The sequence below is a fragment of the Miniopterus schreibersii genome, assembly GCF_964146895.1.
Source record: "Miniopterus schreibersii genome assembly, chromosome: 2".
Lineage (NCBI taxonomy): Eukaryota > Metazoa > Chordata > Mammalia > Chiroptera > Miniopteridae > Miniopterus > Miniopterus schreibersii.
In genome coordinates, this window is record NC_138102.1 from 86,544,477 (window position 1) to 86,559,581 (window position 15,105).

Consider the following 15,105-nt stretch of genomic DNA (forward strand, 5'->3'; position numbering starts at 1 on the left):
TTCTTAATTCAGTCTACTAAGAAAACAAGATCATTAAATTACACAGTATTAGTAGTGAGGTCTATCCTGTGATTTACAAGCCTTGTTAAAAGCAGTGTAAAAGAATGCAAACCGCCATTAATACTTGTAATTTGATGCTACATTTGTTACTTAGCTCCCCATGATTTTTTTTAATAAAAGGAAGAACATTAAAAAGAAAGCAGAGTTGCATGTTATAAGGCCTAAATTAGAGAATGTTACTATTTTAAGTTTTGTTCATTTGTAAACATATATATACAGACAACAATTGTAAAATATAAATATTTCAAAAATTACCTTAATTTTCCAGTGACACCAAAGAAATATTTAATTTTACAGAAAAAATGTATTTCCAGTTCTACATTGTTAGTAAGTGATTATTGTTTCTTTATTTTCCCATTCTTAGCCAATTACATGATTTCTGGCGTTTGGATTACTGGGAAGATGATCTTCGTCGAAGGAGACGATTTGTTCGTAATGCATTTGGCTCCACTCATGCTGAAGCATTGCTCAAAGCTACAGTAGAGTATGGTGAGTGCCAATGTCTCTTACACAAAAATACTTATAGATGTAAGGTGATACCATTATATTTCTTGTTTGATAAGTCATTTTTTTCACTAGCATTTCAAATTCTCATGTCATAAGTCAGAAATATGCTCTGCTTTATCCTTTAGCATCATGTAGGCTACACTGAATACAGTCAATATTTTCCCCTCTGGGTGTACTTTATATCCTTCAACTTCTTTCTAAGACATTAAAAGACTCTATGTAGTCGGTTATTACCCAATATTCTTTTCATACAGCCTACAACAAGAATATAATCAGCTTATTTTTCAGTGTCTTTTGAACTTTGGTGACCAGGACCTAAGGTGAAAAATATATATACTGTTGGTACTCATGTACTCAGACATATATATTTTACCTATATTTGCATGCCTGTGTGTGTATATACACATGCATATGTATACTGTGTGAATACACATGCATACATGAAATATGTATACACATGTATACTTTTTTATATATGAACAAACTTGTATTTAAATGAAACAAATATCTTCTTAATAATCTCATTACATGGCATGCTCTATTTTAATCCTATTCTATTCTTTTTATTAAAAATGTAATAAATCCTGCTATAAATATGCTCATTTAACCCTTCAGTGGGTTGCAAATAAAGTTTGAGAAAGATTATTCCATATTAAAGATATTATCAACTATCACATTACAATAGAACTGTACCCTAAATTGTTCTTTATAAATAGTACAATAAATAATAAATACCAAATTTTTTTTTTGTTATTTAATAAAAATACTGCTACTTTTGCCTTGGCTGGTGTGGCTCAGTTGGTTGGAGCCTTGTCCCATGCACCAAAAGGTGGTGGGTTCAATTCCCAGTCAGGGCACATATGCAGTTGTGGGTTCCGTCCCTGGTCCGAGTGAGTGCGGTAGACATCCAATCAGTGTTTCTCTATCGCATCAATGTTTCTTTCTCTCTCTTTCTCCTTCAGTTTCTCTCTCTAAGATTAAAAAAAGAATGGTGCTACTTTTGATTGCTGTCCACCAATAAGTATTCATAGGACTATTTTGTCTTTTTACACATTTTTAAATGCTCTTAACAAGTTAAGTTTGATTGATCATATCAGAATTTTATAAACCATATACACTTGGAAAAAAATTGATGAATACTATCTATATATATTTATAATTAGCTACTTTTGTTCTTAAAATTACTGATGTTTTTATATTAATTTTCATTCACTTGAGAGTAATAAGTAAACCATTTGTTTTAAAATTTACTATAGTTTATAACCTATAACAATAACATTCATTTTCTTGATGGACTGAAATTGAATAGAGATAGTATTTAATTCTAGTAAAAAAAAATATGCAAAGCCTTTAAAATTTGTTGCTCAAATAGTATGTGAATTGCTATAACTTAGTAAGACTCAAAATATAATTAAAGTATGATGAAGGCCTGAGGTGAGGAGTGGGTTCAAGGTGGAAGGGGTCAATGGGGGAAAAAGAGGACATCTGTAATATTTTCAACAGTAAATTAAAATTAAACCCACAACCCAGGTATGTGGCTTGACTGGGAATATTTTGCCTTAAAATCTTTTTGAGACTGATAGTCATATAATTAAATACATGAGGATTTCATATGAAACTATTATACCTAAGATAGTAACTTTATATAGCAAAAGTAACTACAGGAAACAATATGCTAGAAAAAATTATAATTGACCTGTGTTATAGGGTATTTCTTTAATGAACTCAAAAGATCACCTAAGGATTTTAGACCTAAGGATTTAGTACCAACTTAAAATGAGGTATTACTTTTGTGCTCTATAGAAGAGATTCTTAGAATTATCTACTTAAAGTGGCATGCCTTATTATATGAACTTAAAATCATTAAAACTTCATATGCACAACTATTTAAAATTTTTCACCAATTTATCTTGAATTCATGGCATTTGGAATTAGAAATATATAGACAATTTACTGTAAAGGTTACCCTAGAAGTAATATTTGTGATACTGATTTGCCAAAGCTTTAATTATATAGGATCCACAGGATACTACTACATTCAGTATTGTATGGATTGCTTCAAAAAAGGGACTGTTAGGTAAAAAAAGCCCAGCTGGAGTGACTCAGTTGTTTGAGCTTTGTCCTGTGTACCAAAAAGGTTGCCGGTTCGATTCCCAGTCAAGCCACATACCTGGGTTGTGGGTTTGATCCCCAGTTGGAGATCTTTGGGAAGGCAACTGATATCATATCAGTGTTTCTTTCCCTCTCTGTCTCACTCTCATTCCCTCTTTTCTTCTCTCTAAGCATGTCCTTGGGTGAGGACTTCAAAAGGGGGCGGGGAGGGGGAGCTGTTAGGGAAATATTTATTTTGGTTTTCAATAAAAGTGAATAATTTGTGTGTTTAATTAGTAAAATATCTCTATTATTGAACCAATATCAAAGCCTATCCAAAACAAATTTTAAAATATTTTGCCTTAAAATCTTTTTAAGACTGATAGTCATATTTTAGTATCATAGTAACTAATTAACTGTTAATAAACCTAAGTTTAAAAAATAATACTCTAATTTTGAAATAGATAAAAAATGTAGGTGATACTAAACATCCTCTGTATGTAGTATAAATGTATTTTTAAATGCGTAGTGGTTTATGAATTTTAAATAATGCATCATCAGCGTTATCAGAACCTATTCTCTCTCTTGAGTGTTGGGTTCTTTGATAAATGTAAAGAAGAGTATGTTCTTATTTTATTCGTGTGTAAAACAAAGACCACATACATGCTATAAAATATTCAAGAAATCAACATCGTACTTAGGCCAGAGTTACCCTGGTCATTCTCAGGGTGAAGGTCTTGTAGTGGAAGACAAAAGAGAACTGAAACAACTGTACCTCCAAAAACAGTCCTAGAACACGGCTCTTCAGCCTTCATCACAGCTCACAGCTGCAGACTGCTGAAAGTGAGTAGAAAGTTGGGAGCAAAATATGGAGGAAGTGAAGAGGGTGACTGGAAAGTGTTCCGTGAAGTGATCTATACATAGAAATAGAAGGAAGAATTACAAATGGTCAAGAGAAAAATGTAGTATTGTACTTTTTTTCAAACTCTAAATGTGCCTTCTAACTTATGTACAAAGTATTTCTTCAGAAGAAATAGGAAATGTCAGTAATTATTATGAAGTACTTCATCTAATAAAAATAGATGTTGAGTCCTGGACGGTGTGGCTCAACGATTGGGAGTCTTCCTGTACACCAAGAAAGAAGTCGCTGGTCCCATTCCTGGTCAGGGCACATGCCCAGGTTGCAGGCTCAATCTCCAGTAGGTGGCATGCTGGAGGCAGCAGATCAATATTTCTCTCTCATCCGGGTTTCTCTCTCTCTCCCTCTCCCTTCCTCTCTAAAATCAATAAAAACATATTTTTTAAAGAATAGATGTTGAAAAAGTTAATTGAAGACTTATTTTTTTAATATATTTTGAAGAAAGCTTTTGTATTCACATATTGTCAGAACATTCATATAAAAGTAAAAAAAACTCAACCTATCATCTGGCCCTTCTGCCTGCCATTAAGCATGTAAATGTGTTTAAGTACCTTAAAATCTGGCGGTGTGTAGACTAACATCCAAATGATTGAATGTTTTGGTTTGTGTAGACATAGGTAAAGGGTATAATTATAGCACAACTCTACAAATTTTGGAAGAGCTTCAAGAACAAATTGAAATATAGTTTATTTCTTCCTCTGTATTAAATAATTACAACATTTTAGTTTCCCTGTAAATTCTATCTTGAAATTAAGCATTAAATGCACAGAAATTCTGTTGTAATCTTTGGTCAAGTTTTTTTTTTTATTAATCTACATTGTTGCAAAAAATGTTTTAGAAACAAAAGAATATTTTATGAATGGAATTTTCAGTATGGCTAGAAGTATTTGCAATATTGATCAAAGTTTTCAGAATTTTAAAGTTGTACAAGCTGAGGGAATAACCTTAAATTACTTAAGTAAGGATTATTTACATGGTTCCTCAAAGCAATCCCTGGTGTGGTAACTCAGGTCAGGTGTGTCTGTCCTTGTAGTATACTATTTTTCAGGAATGCGAGCCTACAGTCATGCAATATAACTGAAATGGAATTAGCAGACTCAATGTTTTAGTAAAAATATTTTTAATTACTTGATTTTTTCTCTTAAATTCAGTCAAACATTTTAGATTAAATTATAATTGAACTTTGATGTAATGGACAGATATAATTAGTCATAATTTGGATTTCTTAACATTCTCTTCAGGCAGTTTACTTGGAGCCACAAAACAAATAATTAACAATGCTTTCTTTTAAATGAGGAAATAATCACAATTAGATATATTTTCAAGGAAACATAAAGACAGTACTTTTATTTCATATTTACTTTGTAAAGTTTTTCTTTTGATTTCATTATTAAAACTTTTGGTTGACCTTTTTAGATTGGAAAACATCCTTAACACCGATGGAGTGTTTCATGCTTCTTAGTAATACTAATGACTTGAATAATTTATGAGGCTGTCATATGCAAAGGATTTGGAGTGATTTGATATACTTTCAGCTTCTGGTGTTGAAAAGTGATTAATAAAACCTGGAGGCATGTAATTTTTTTCCTGGTTTTTAATGTTCTAGTGTTTTAGGTAATGAATATGTTATTTAGGTGTTTTCTAATAGTAAAATCTCATACAAGTGGATATTTAATTGATTACAAAAAAATTTACAGACAATAGCAATGGGCAAATATAAGGAAAATATTTTAAAACTCATAAATTCATCTTCTGACTTGCAAGGTTTTTTTCTTCAGGGAAAATTAGCTAACAAGGAAATGATTGAAAAAGGGAGGTTTTGTATAGTATTTGTATGTTTCAATAAAACCTGTACTAGTTAACTTTTGGTGCATTTCTGATGCTTAGTGATTATGTTGTCAAAGAAAAATACAAAATCTTAGTAAGTTTGCTTGTCTTTGTTGACTGTCAGTTATCATTTAGGACTGTCCCTTCCACAAAATTATAGTGGGACAATGTTTCATCAAAGCCTAAGATTACAAGCTCCCCACGTCTGTGATCAAAGACAACATCTTAAACAGACTTGATCAGTCATCATGAAAGAGGACAGGTTGCTTCAGCTAGAGGAAAAAATAACATGGAACAAAGATGACAAAATTAATCAGTCATTTCTTTGGCAATAAATAATAAGATATGCTGAGAACTGCAAATGAGAACATCCTTAGTTTCCTCAGAGATGTGTCTGCTTAACACCTGATTTATCTAAGCTTGTGAAGCTGCCAAGATTTGACCTTGATGAATAAAAAGCAGCTCTGTAATGAATCTGGAATTAAATTAGTTTTGATGGTATATGCATGGCTACTGTAATGTGTTACTTGCAGTCATCAAGAAATAAGCAGCACTCAGAATAAAAAATGCTAATGCAACAATCCAGTTGTTAGAAAGGGGCATTAAATTATCTGACTTCATATTTTTTTCTGACTTTAGTTTTTAAAGAGTTTATAGTTATACTTGAGAGAGGTGATTTTATTTTTTAGCCCAATAACCTATTGTTTGTATTATGTAGAGACCCTAGGAAATGTCTTACTATTGGTCATTGATAAGTCCATTTTAGTTGGTGTATTATTCATTGATTATCTATATCTCTAATGAATAGATTATCTTATTACTATTTAAATAAATTTTTGAAATGTTATATGGTGTGAATTTTTTTAAAAGAGAGGAAAAGAAAGACAAGCAGGGAATAATTTTTCAGCTCGTTTTGGTGCCAGTGTCATATCTTAATATCATGGCCTTGTCTTTATCCTGTGGTTTTTATAATCTCTTAAAATAACTGAAATGGAATATATAATGCTGTTATAAAAAATGTTTATAAAATACCTTTCACAGATTTAGTATAGGATTCTTATATCAACAAAGGTTTAACAACTCTACTGTTTTTATGTTGAAGCTTCAGATTGCAGGGCTTTAAACAGATTCAAAGGAATCAGGTAACATTATTAATTTAAAAGCATTTATTCCCACTAACAGTACACAGGGTTCCCTTTTCTCTACATCCTAGCCAGTACTTGTTATTTGTTGATTTATTGATGGTAGCCACTCTGACACATGTGAGGTGATATCTCATTGTGGTTTTATTTTGCATCTCTGATGATTAGTGACATTCAGCATTTTTTCATATCTATTGGCCATTTGAATGTCTTCTTTGGAGAAGTGTCTGTTCAGGTCCGAAGGGAAGGGGAGGGGGAACTGGATGAAAGAAGGTGAAGGGATTAGCCAAAAACCATATATACATAACACACAGACACAGACAACAGTGTGGTGATAGCCAGAGGGAGAGTGGGGTGGGGGTTAGGTGGAGATGGGCAAAGGGGGTGAAAGTGGGATAGAAAGAGACTTTGCTTGGTGTGATGGGTGCACAATACAGTGTGCAGATGATGTTTTATTGAGTTGTACACTTGAAACCTGTATGGTTTTACAAACCAAAGTTACCTCAATAAATTCAATAAAAATAGAAACAAATAAGTAAAAGCATTTATTGATTATATTTTACATGCCATGCATGTGCTAGATGACATACTCAGTTTCTGAGACACAGTTTTTACCTTACTATAGCACATAGTTTAGTGTAGTGCTTCCCAGTGCTGGTGGAGGTCGGTGTGTGGGACTGATATCTGATGGTTATAGACCATGAATGCATAGGACATCTCCCCCAGAATGACAACAAAACTCCAGCCCAAAATGCCAGCAGCAGCAAGGTTAAAAACTCCTGGTGTAGTGGAAAGAAATAAATGGTTGTCGTAGAGGAAGGTAGTAGTTCATACAGGCGCACAGGGGAGATAGTGACTACCTCAGCCTAGTGAGTGGGTCAGAATCACCTTCAAAGAAGTAATTACTTATGAACTATCTTGAGAGAAGATGAGGAATTTACCAGGTGAGAAGGGAAGAGCAGATGTAATAACAGTAATTACCAAGACATAAAGGCATAAAAAGGTCTAACTTACTCCTTTTGAAAAGCCTCAGTGTTTTGCACTTGGTAACAGGTTACTTTGTAAAGATTTCAGAATACATTTTGACTTTATATGTTTCATATTCTGAGACAAAAGAAACCCAATGAGAACAGAAATTATACAGAGCTTGGGAAAAGTAGGTTGACAAGCTGTTTGTGAAAATAATACAATAATAATTCAAGAATAAACTTTCGTTTACTTACAACTGTAAACCTACTTTTGCCCCACCTTGTATCTTCTTTCTGTTCCACTTAGAGCATCCACATTAATACAATTTTATCTACTTTAATTGCTGTTTTTAATTGATGGTTGAGTTACGGTTTTTTAACTCACATTTTTCCCACATTCATTCATCATTTTCAGTAGCAGCATTGAAGGATATGATTTCTATGGAATAGGTCTATTAAGTATGGTATTTTCAAATTCTGAAGTATATTTTTTATCTGTACTTTATTCCACTTAGAGCATCAAAAGCTGTTAAAGATGAGGAATTGACAAAATTATATTACTGGATTTATTGCTGAGTAGCATGGAACTGTTTATAATCATATTTATCTTTTAGACTAATTTTTCATAATGTGTACACACTATTGCACTTATAAGTAATTACTACACAATATGATAAATATATTCATCAGTGCTATTAAAAATGCTGTGTGAATTCAATGAGGGGGCTATTTAACTGAAGGATAAATTCTAGTTAAACTTGAAAGGATGAATAGAGATCTTCTCAAGTCAATAACCAGAATGGTAGAAATATGGAGAAAGGGACTGCACAGCCTAAAGTAAGGTGTGGAAGGAATGACAAATGGTGCTGTGTGATGGAACAGAGGGTAGGGTGGGAAGAGTGTATGAAGATGAGGCTAAGAGGACCATTTGGAGTCATATTGTGAAGGGATTTGTGAAGAGCCATTAGAGAATTTTTATATGAGAAAATGATAGACCATAGGAATTAAGTAACATTCTAATTAATAAAATGGTAGATCCAGCAAAAACTCAAATCTAAATATCATTATACTATACAGCTTGTTGCTGTAAATAAATTGGAATTTTCTTAACTGCAAGAGCATTATTGACCTACTCTTATACCTATCATCTATAAAGGTATATCAATGCAGATTAACTTAAAGTCATTTATACGGTGTGCATTCTGTGTCATTTAGTAAAATATATTTTTTAATGTTTTTGGTGCTTTTAAAGTGCTTTAAATAACTATATCTCTGCTATTCCACTTTTTTGATTAAAGAAAAAATTTTGTTAATTACCTCTTTTTTACATGTCTCTGAGCCATTTACTTACCTATTCAAAACATCTTCTACCCCATCTCCCAGAGTTTTAAAATAGATTTTCCACACTGAATTTTGCGACAGATTTTAAAAAGAAAATTCAAGCATCATTCCCCAGCTTATTGCTACCCACTGCCAGAAGACGTGTACCCTACCCTCTCAGCCCTCATTCAAGTTGTCCAGTTCATCTTGCGTTCCTAGAGTTGCCAAAACTTTCTCCCTTCCATCCTGCTACTCATCTGCCAGCTACCCCTCGTGACTTATGTTGCAACGTTTCTTTCCTTTATTCTTGTTTCCCTCCCTTCCTACCCTTCTTTTCTTCCTTCCCTGTCTCCTGTCCTCCCTTCTCTCCTGAAAAGAAACCTATTCATTGTAGAAAATCTAGAAAATGCCAAAAAAATTTAAAGGGTGGGGGGAGGGATCACTGATAGCCATGTAAAGATAGCTGTCTATCATTCTTGATTTATTTATTTCATGCTAGTCTTTTCTAAGTATATTGTAACATAGGGACCAAACACTGCTATGTGCTCAATCATAAAGATGAATAATGCATCATCTATGCTCTTTATGGTATTTAGAGGCCTCTAAATTGAGCCAAGTTTTCTGCAATTTTTACCAGTTTTTCACAAGTTGTGTGTCATGTGATTTTTAATATAATGAAATTTTGTTTAAAATATTTAAAACCACACTAAGTAATATTCGGTCTAAAATGTAGAGAATCTATATTTAACATCATGTATATTCTTAAAATATGGCTTATCAAATTTCCTTTAAAAGACACAGAATGCAGTTTTCTACTTTCACTCTGTTAAGAAGATTATTAAATTAGCATTTCATACTAATATAGTTTTTTTCAGGTTAAAAATGTTGTTTATGAATATCCCCTTTGTTGGTCTTCTCTAAGAAATGTTGCTTATGTATGAATATTTTGAATTAGGAATAAATGAAATTCCATTTTTGCTGTCAGACCCAAATTGTAAAAATGCATTGCATGTCTTTGAAAATCAGTATACTCTATTAGCAGTCCTGTCAATATAAAAAGTGCATTCCATTTCCACCTCTTGCTCTAATAACCTTTTCTGTGTTACTCTGAGGCAGTTCACATAATCAGAGTATATTGTCAGCTTACTGGAGTTGGGGAAGCATGAAATGAAAATCACGTTAATATTGATCCAATTCTTTTACTTGCAAGTGTCCTTGATGTCCTTTTCCACTGAGCAATAACTGTTGATGTTAGGTCACGATTTTTTTTTAAAATTTTTTATAGTCTTGTAAATCGTTTACCAGCATAACTAATCTGAATAAGAATTTACTGCTGAGAATAATTTCTATGAATATTTTATCTTAATTAGTGCACATATTGCTGGTTCTACATGTTTACTATACCACTGAAATATTTTCCTAGAGCTTTTCAAAGAAAAACCTACCTGCAGATATAATGTCTGTATCTAGTTGAAAGCAAACAAAAGTCTATACAAGTTCCTCACTGGTGAAAACACAAACAATGCTGTACTCTTAATTTTATGTGATATATGATGTGCTAAAATGGGCAATAAGTAACGTCAATTATTGAATCATGTAAGGGTTACCATTTCTAAATCAAGTTTATTACAAATTTAAAGCTGGTGTCTTAGGTTTTTAATTTATAGTAGTATAGATAATATCTAATTTGGATTATTCAATATATTCTCTGTTAATAAAAAATGAATTGAAATGGGAATTGTGGTTGAATCCAGTGCATTCAAGCTAAAATACACATAAGTTAGAAAAGAGGAACTTGATGTCTAAACTGTCCAGATTGTTTATCAGTATTTATTAAATTTAATCAATAACTACTTAGATTTTTACTTAAAGTGTGTTTGAAACAACAAATAGAAACTGTCTATTTAAATAGAAAATGTACTTCATTTATGAGAATATTGGCTTTCATCAAATGATTTTGTGTTGATAAAGTCAGTGAGGTTCCTGGCTCAGCATCAGGTGTAACAGAGGAGAGAAAAAAATACTTGAGATTTCTAGTCATTCTTTCTAATAGTGTTTTTATTCAGTATCACTAACAGTTTTTGTCATTAGAATTTTTCTACTAAAATGTCTGTTTAATTTTTATTTGTGTTCTATATAGAAAATGATTGTTTTAGTTGTTAGTCTTCATTCAGTATGTCTTTCCTTTTGTGTAATTATCATTTATATTTCTTAAAAAAGGGAGTACTATGCCTATGCTACAAAGTCAAACACAAAATTTAATTTTGAATTTAAATTATTTATGAAGAAAAATATTTACTTTTTAGTAAACAATTGTTACAATACAGTGTGTTCTATGTATCTACTCCTTTTATCTCACATTAAATTTGGCATAAAATATTTTTGAGTGATGGGTTTCTTAATATAATATTAACCATTCTTTTCTTCTTTGAAATATTCAAAATTATAAACTTTTTAGTAAATAAATAGATCCATATGTGTTATTGCATGAGATCATGTCACCATGTGTAATGTAATTAGTTGAAAGATATATTTATCTTAAAATCTTTTTCTTCTAATGAGAATTAAATAATGTCATTAAAGTTACTAAAAGCACTGTTCTGTAAAAGTATTTATTGCTCTGATTTTAGTTTTAACAAGAAAAAGTAAACTTTAAAATTTCTCAAAGTATTCATATGTCATTAATACTTCTAAAAGAAAGTAGAGTTTAGAATTTTATCTTATACAGGGATAATTTTTTCAAAACACATTTTAAAAGCTAAACTATTATATTATAAAATGGTAGATATGAAAAATAACTTGTTCAAAAAAGATTGTCATCTTGTGAAACTGGTTTCCAGATGTTTAGAAACTATAGAATTTCCTGATATCTTACATTTAGATACATTTAAGATGAGAATAAATTTTTATTCTATCTCCTTCCAATGATGGAAGAGAAGTATGTATTAAGTGCATTACAGACATATAAAAGTCTAGTATCAACTTTGTTGAGAAAGCAGTTCTTTCCCTTCAAATACCCAAGATATTAAGAATATTTTAAGATACCCATGTACAAAATTGAAGCTGAATGTCAAATACATACACTTATGCTTATTTTATTTAATTAGATCTTTAAGTGGATACTATAGTTATTGGGAGAGGACAATTTTTAATGTAAGCTATTTACACTTCATTCAATTTCATAAACACTTTGTGGCACCTTTCTACGTGCTATCTATCTGCAAGGAGCATCCAGCCTAGTGGAGGAGCTGCAGGCTTGTATTGCATTATAGTGAATATAAACAGTGTGATAGCAGCATGTTGGAGGGAAGAAGGTCAGTCCCAACCAGTTCCTGGTTTATTCTGTCTTTTCTCTTTGTGCATTAGCCACATATACAGGGTGTCCCAAAAAGATGTATACACACTTTAACAGATGATAGCTCAATTTTGAAAATGGAATTGTGTGTATACATTTTGGGGGATATCCTATATATATAATTTATGGCTTACCTTTTGTTGTAAAATACTTTTTTCTTTATTAGTATAAATATTTTAAGGTTAACTACAGAATAATTCCTTAAAGAGAAGACAACTACCTTGTAGTACTTTTGTTTACATTAATTGCTTATATTTATCAATGGAAAAAAACATGATGGACTTATAATAAATAAAATAATTTCTTTTCTTTGATTGTCCAGACTTTGCTTATAGATATTCTCTTTGAATATTTTAAGGATAAATTAGCATCTCTGATTTGTTATTTCTATATTTTAACTACTGATTTTAAATAACAATAGAAGAATTTTAAATGATAATAATACAATTATAATACTGGTAATACTAGAGTATAGTAACAGTACTAGATATATTTTAGTTTTCTTGTTATTTCACTTTTAAAATATACTTTGTTTCACATGGATCCTTGTTTATTAAGAGAATTTTTATGAAACAAGAGCTTTATGTAGATTCATATAATGCAGTATTCTATATTAGATAACATTTTCACATAAAGAGCTTCAAGCATAATATATTTACAGAGGAATCTAGTGTATATCCAGTGCTTTCCTATATTTATTTGTAGCATGATGTTGAAAATAAAATAAGTGCAATTTTGCATTTGGCTTCATTAATCTATAATTTGGAGGCATTTTTAAAATTCTGAAATCTTATAAACTTTATGGCATTTTAATATTTTCTTAGAAAATAAGTGTATATGTATATCCAGCTTTACACATAGTTCACATTTGCAAATTTAAGGCATTCTGGTGGTTTGTGGTATTTGCTTGTTAATTTCTTGATGAATGGCTAAAGAGGCCAAGAAGTGCATTCAGTCCAAACTGTCTTCTGTCTTCTAACGATAGATGATCTCAAATAAATTCTCTTCCCAATCAGATTTTGATTTGTTGGGTGTTAAACCAATTCTTTCTAAGGACAGTGTTTATAAGCCTTGTAATGAGACAGCCCTCTGAGACCTTACCTCTTTTTGCCTGTAATTTTGATGAATGAAGCTCTAATTCATAAAGGATATTGTGATTGAAAAGCACTTTTGCATCTCATACACTTTAATTTAGATAAATGTTTGCTGCAGTGCCATAAAAATCAGGAAGTTTACTGAGCTGCAAACTGATAACACTTCAACAGGAAGGATAAGTTCAGTGTGTTGGTATGGATTAGTTTACTATATATATATATTAAAAGACATTTGTTTCACTGATTTAAAACTAGAGGGGATAAAAGTAAAAATGTAATATAAATTTCAGAGCTCACTTTCATTTTTTATTGATAGGTTTGAATTTTAGTAACAAGAGTTATGTAAAGCTTTTTTTTTTTTAATGACAAAGATTACACATGGTTGTGATACAAGGAAAAACTTGCTTTATTAAGCTGACTCATATATATATATATATATAGGGCTTTATTGACTATTTTATATAAAGAAACAAATTCCCTTTTGTATAAATACATAGATTCTTGAATTTTCTCCCAATCTGAAGGCATATCGTCAAGAGTCTCTGAGATATCCTGAGATGTTCAGATTAAGAAATATCCATAGGTAACTTTTATGTCTCAGTTTATTCACTTATTCAGTATTTATCAGGACTTGTTCGGTGGCGGGCAGGATGCTAAGGACTGAGAATACAAAGACAGAAGCATGTTTCCAGTCATCAAGAGCTTCCAGGCTCTGTGGACACAACAAGCAAATAGTTACAATACTGATAACTACTACAGTAGCAGGATTTGAGAGATGTGGTGGAAGCATAAGGGAAGGAACACAAAAACCTACCTTAAAAAATTAAGAGAGTGGAACACAGGATTGGTGGACTTGAACTTCAATTCAGCAAATGTTTGTGATGCACCTGCTTGGTGGCAGGCACTGAGGCTGCAGAAATTAGCCTATAGCAGCTTCTTCCTATAAGCTGCCCGAGGTGACTTCTGAAAATGGTTCACTATTCGCTTGACACCAAAAAAAATCCACAAAATCATGCAAATCAAGAGGTTCAAATCTTCATGTTCACTTTAAGAACATTCAAGAAACTGCCTAGGTCATCAAGGGTATGCATATGAGAAAAGCCACCAAATATCTGAAGAATGTGTGACTTTCTGTTCTTACAGTGGTGGAGTTAGTAGGTGTGCCCAGGCCAAACAGTGGGGATGGACCCAAATTCAGTGGCTCTAAAAGAGTGCTGAACTTTTGCTTCAAATGCTTAAAAGTGCAGAGAGTAATGCTGAGCTGAAGGGTTTAGATGTAGAATCTCTGGTCATTGAGCACATCCAGGTGAAAAAAGCTCCCAAAATGCAGTGCAAAACTTACAGAATTCATGGCCAGATTAACCCACGCGGGAGCTCTCCCTGCCACATGGAGATGGTTCTTACTGCAAAGGAGCAGATTGTTCCTAAAGCAGAAGAGCAGGTTGCACAGAAGAAAAAGATATCTCAGAAGAAACTGAAGAAACAAAATCTTATGGCTCAGAAGTAAATTCAGCATACAATAAATACTAATAAAAGTAAAATAAGAAGAAATTAGTCTATCGTGTAGTGGAGAAGACAAACACGACAGATAGCACCTATAGAGTGTAGCTGAGTTCTGTGTAAATTGTGAAAGTACAGAGGGGTTGATTAGGAAAGGCACATGAAGGAGGTAAGTTCTGAAAGTCAAGTAGGAATTAGCCAAACAAAGGGGGAAGGAAGGAACATGCCATACAGAGGAAATAACAGCACAGGTAAAGGGGTCTGAGAAAGCAGGACGTATTTTGAAAGCTATAAATGGTCCAATATTGCTGATGGGGTAGTA

General features: G+C 32.1%; 1 protein-coding gene across 1 annotated transcript in view; it reads left to right on the forward strand.

The window, feature by feature from the left end:
• Positions 1-15,105, forward strand: part of NBEA (neurobeachin) — an 817,699-nt gene that overhangs the window by 532,588 nt on the left and 270,006 nt on the right. The window contains exon 38 of the mRNA XM_081128332.1: positions 425-549. Within this exon, the coding sequence (XP_080984458.1) occupies positions 425-549 (125 nt within the window). The remainder of the gene's footprint in view (positions 1-424; positions 550-15,105) is intronic.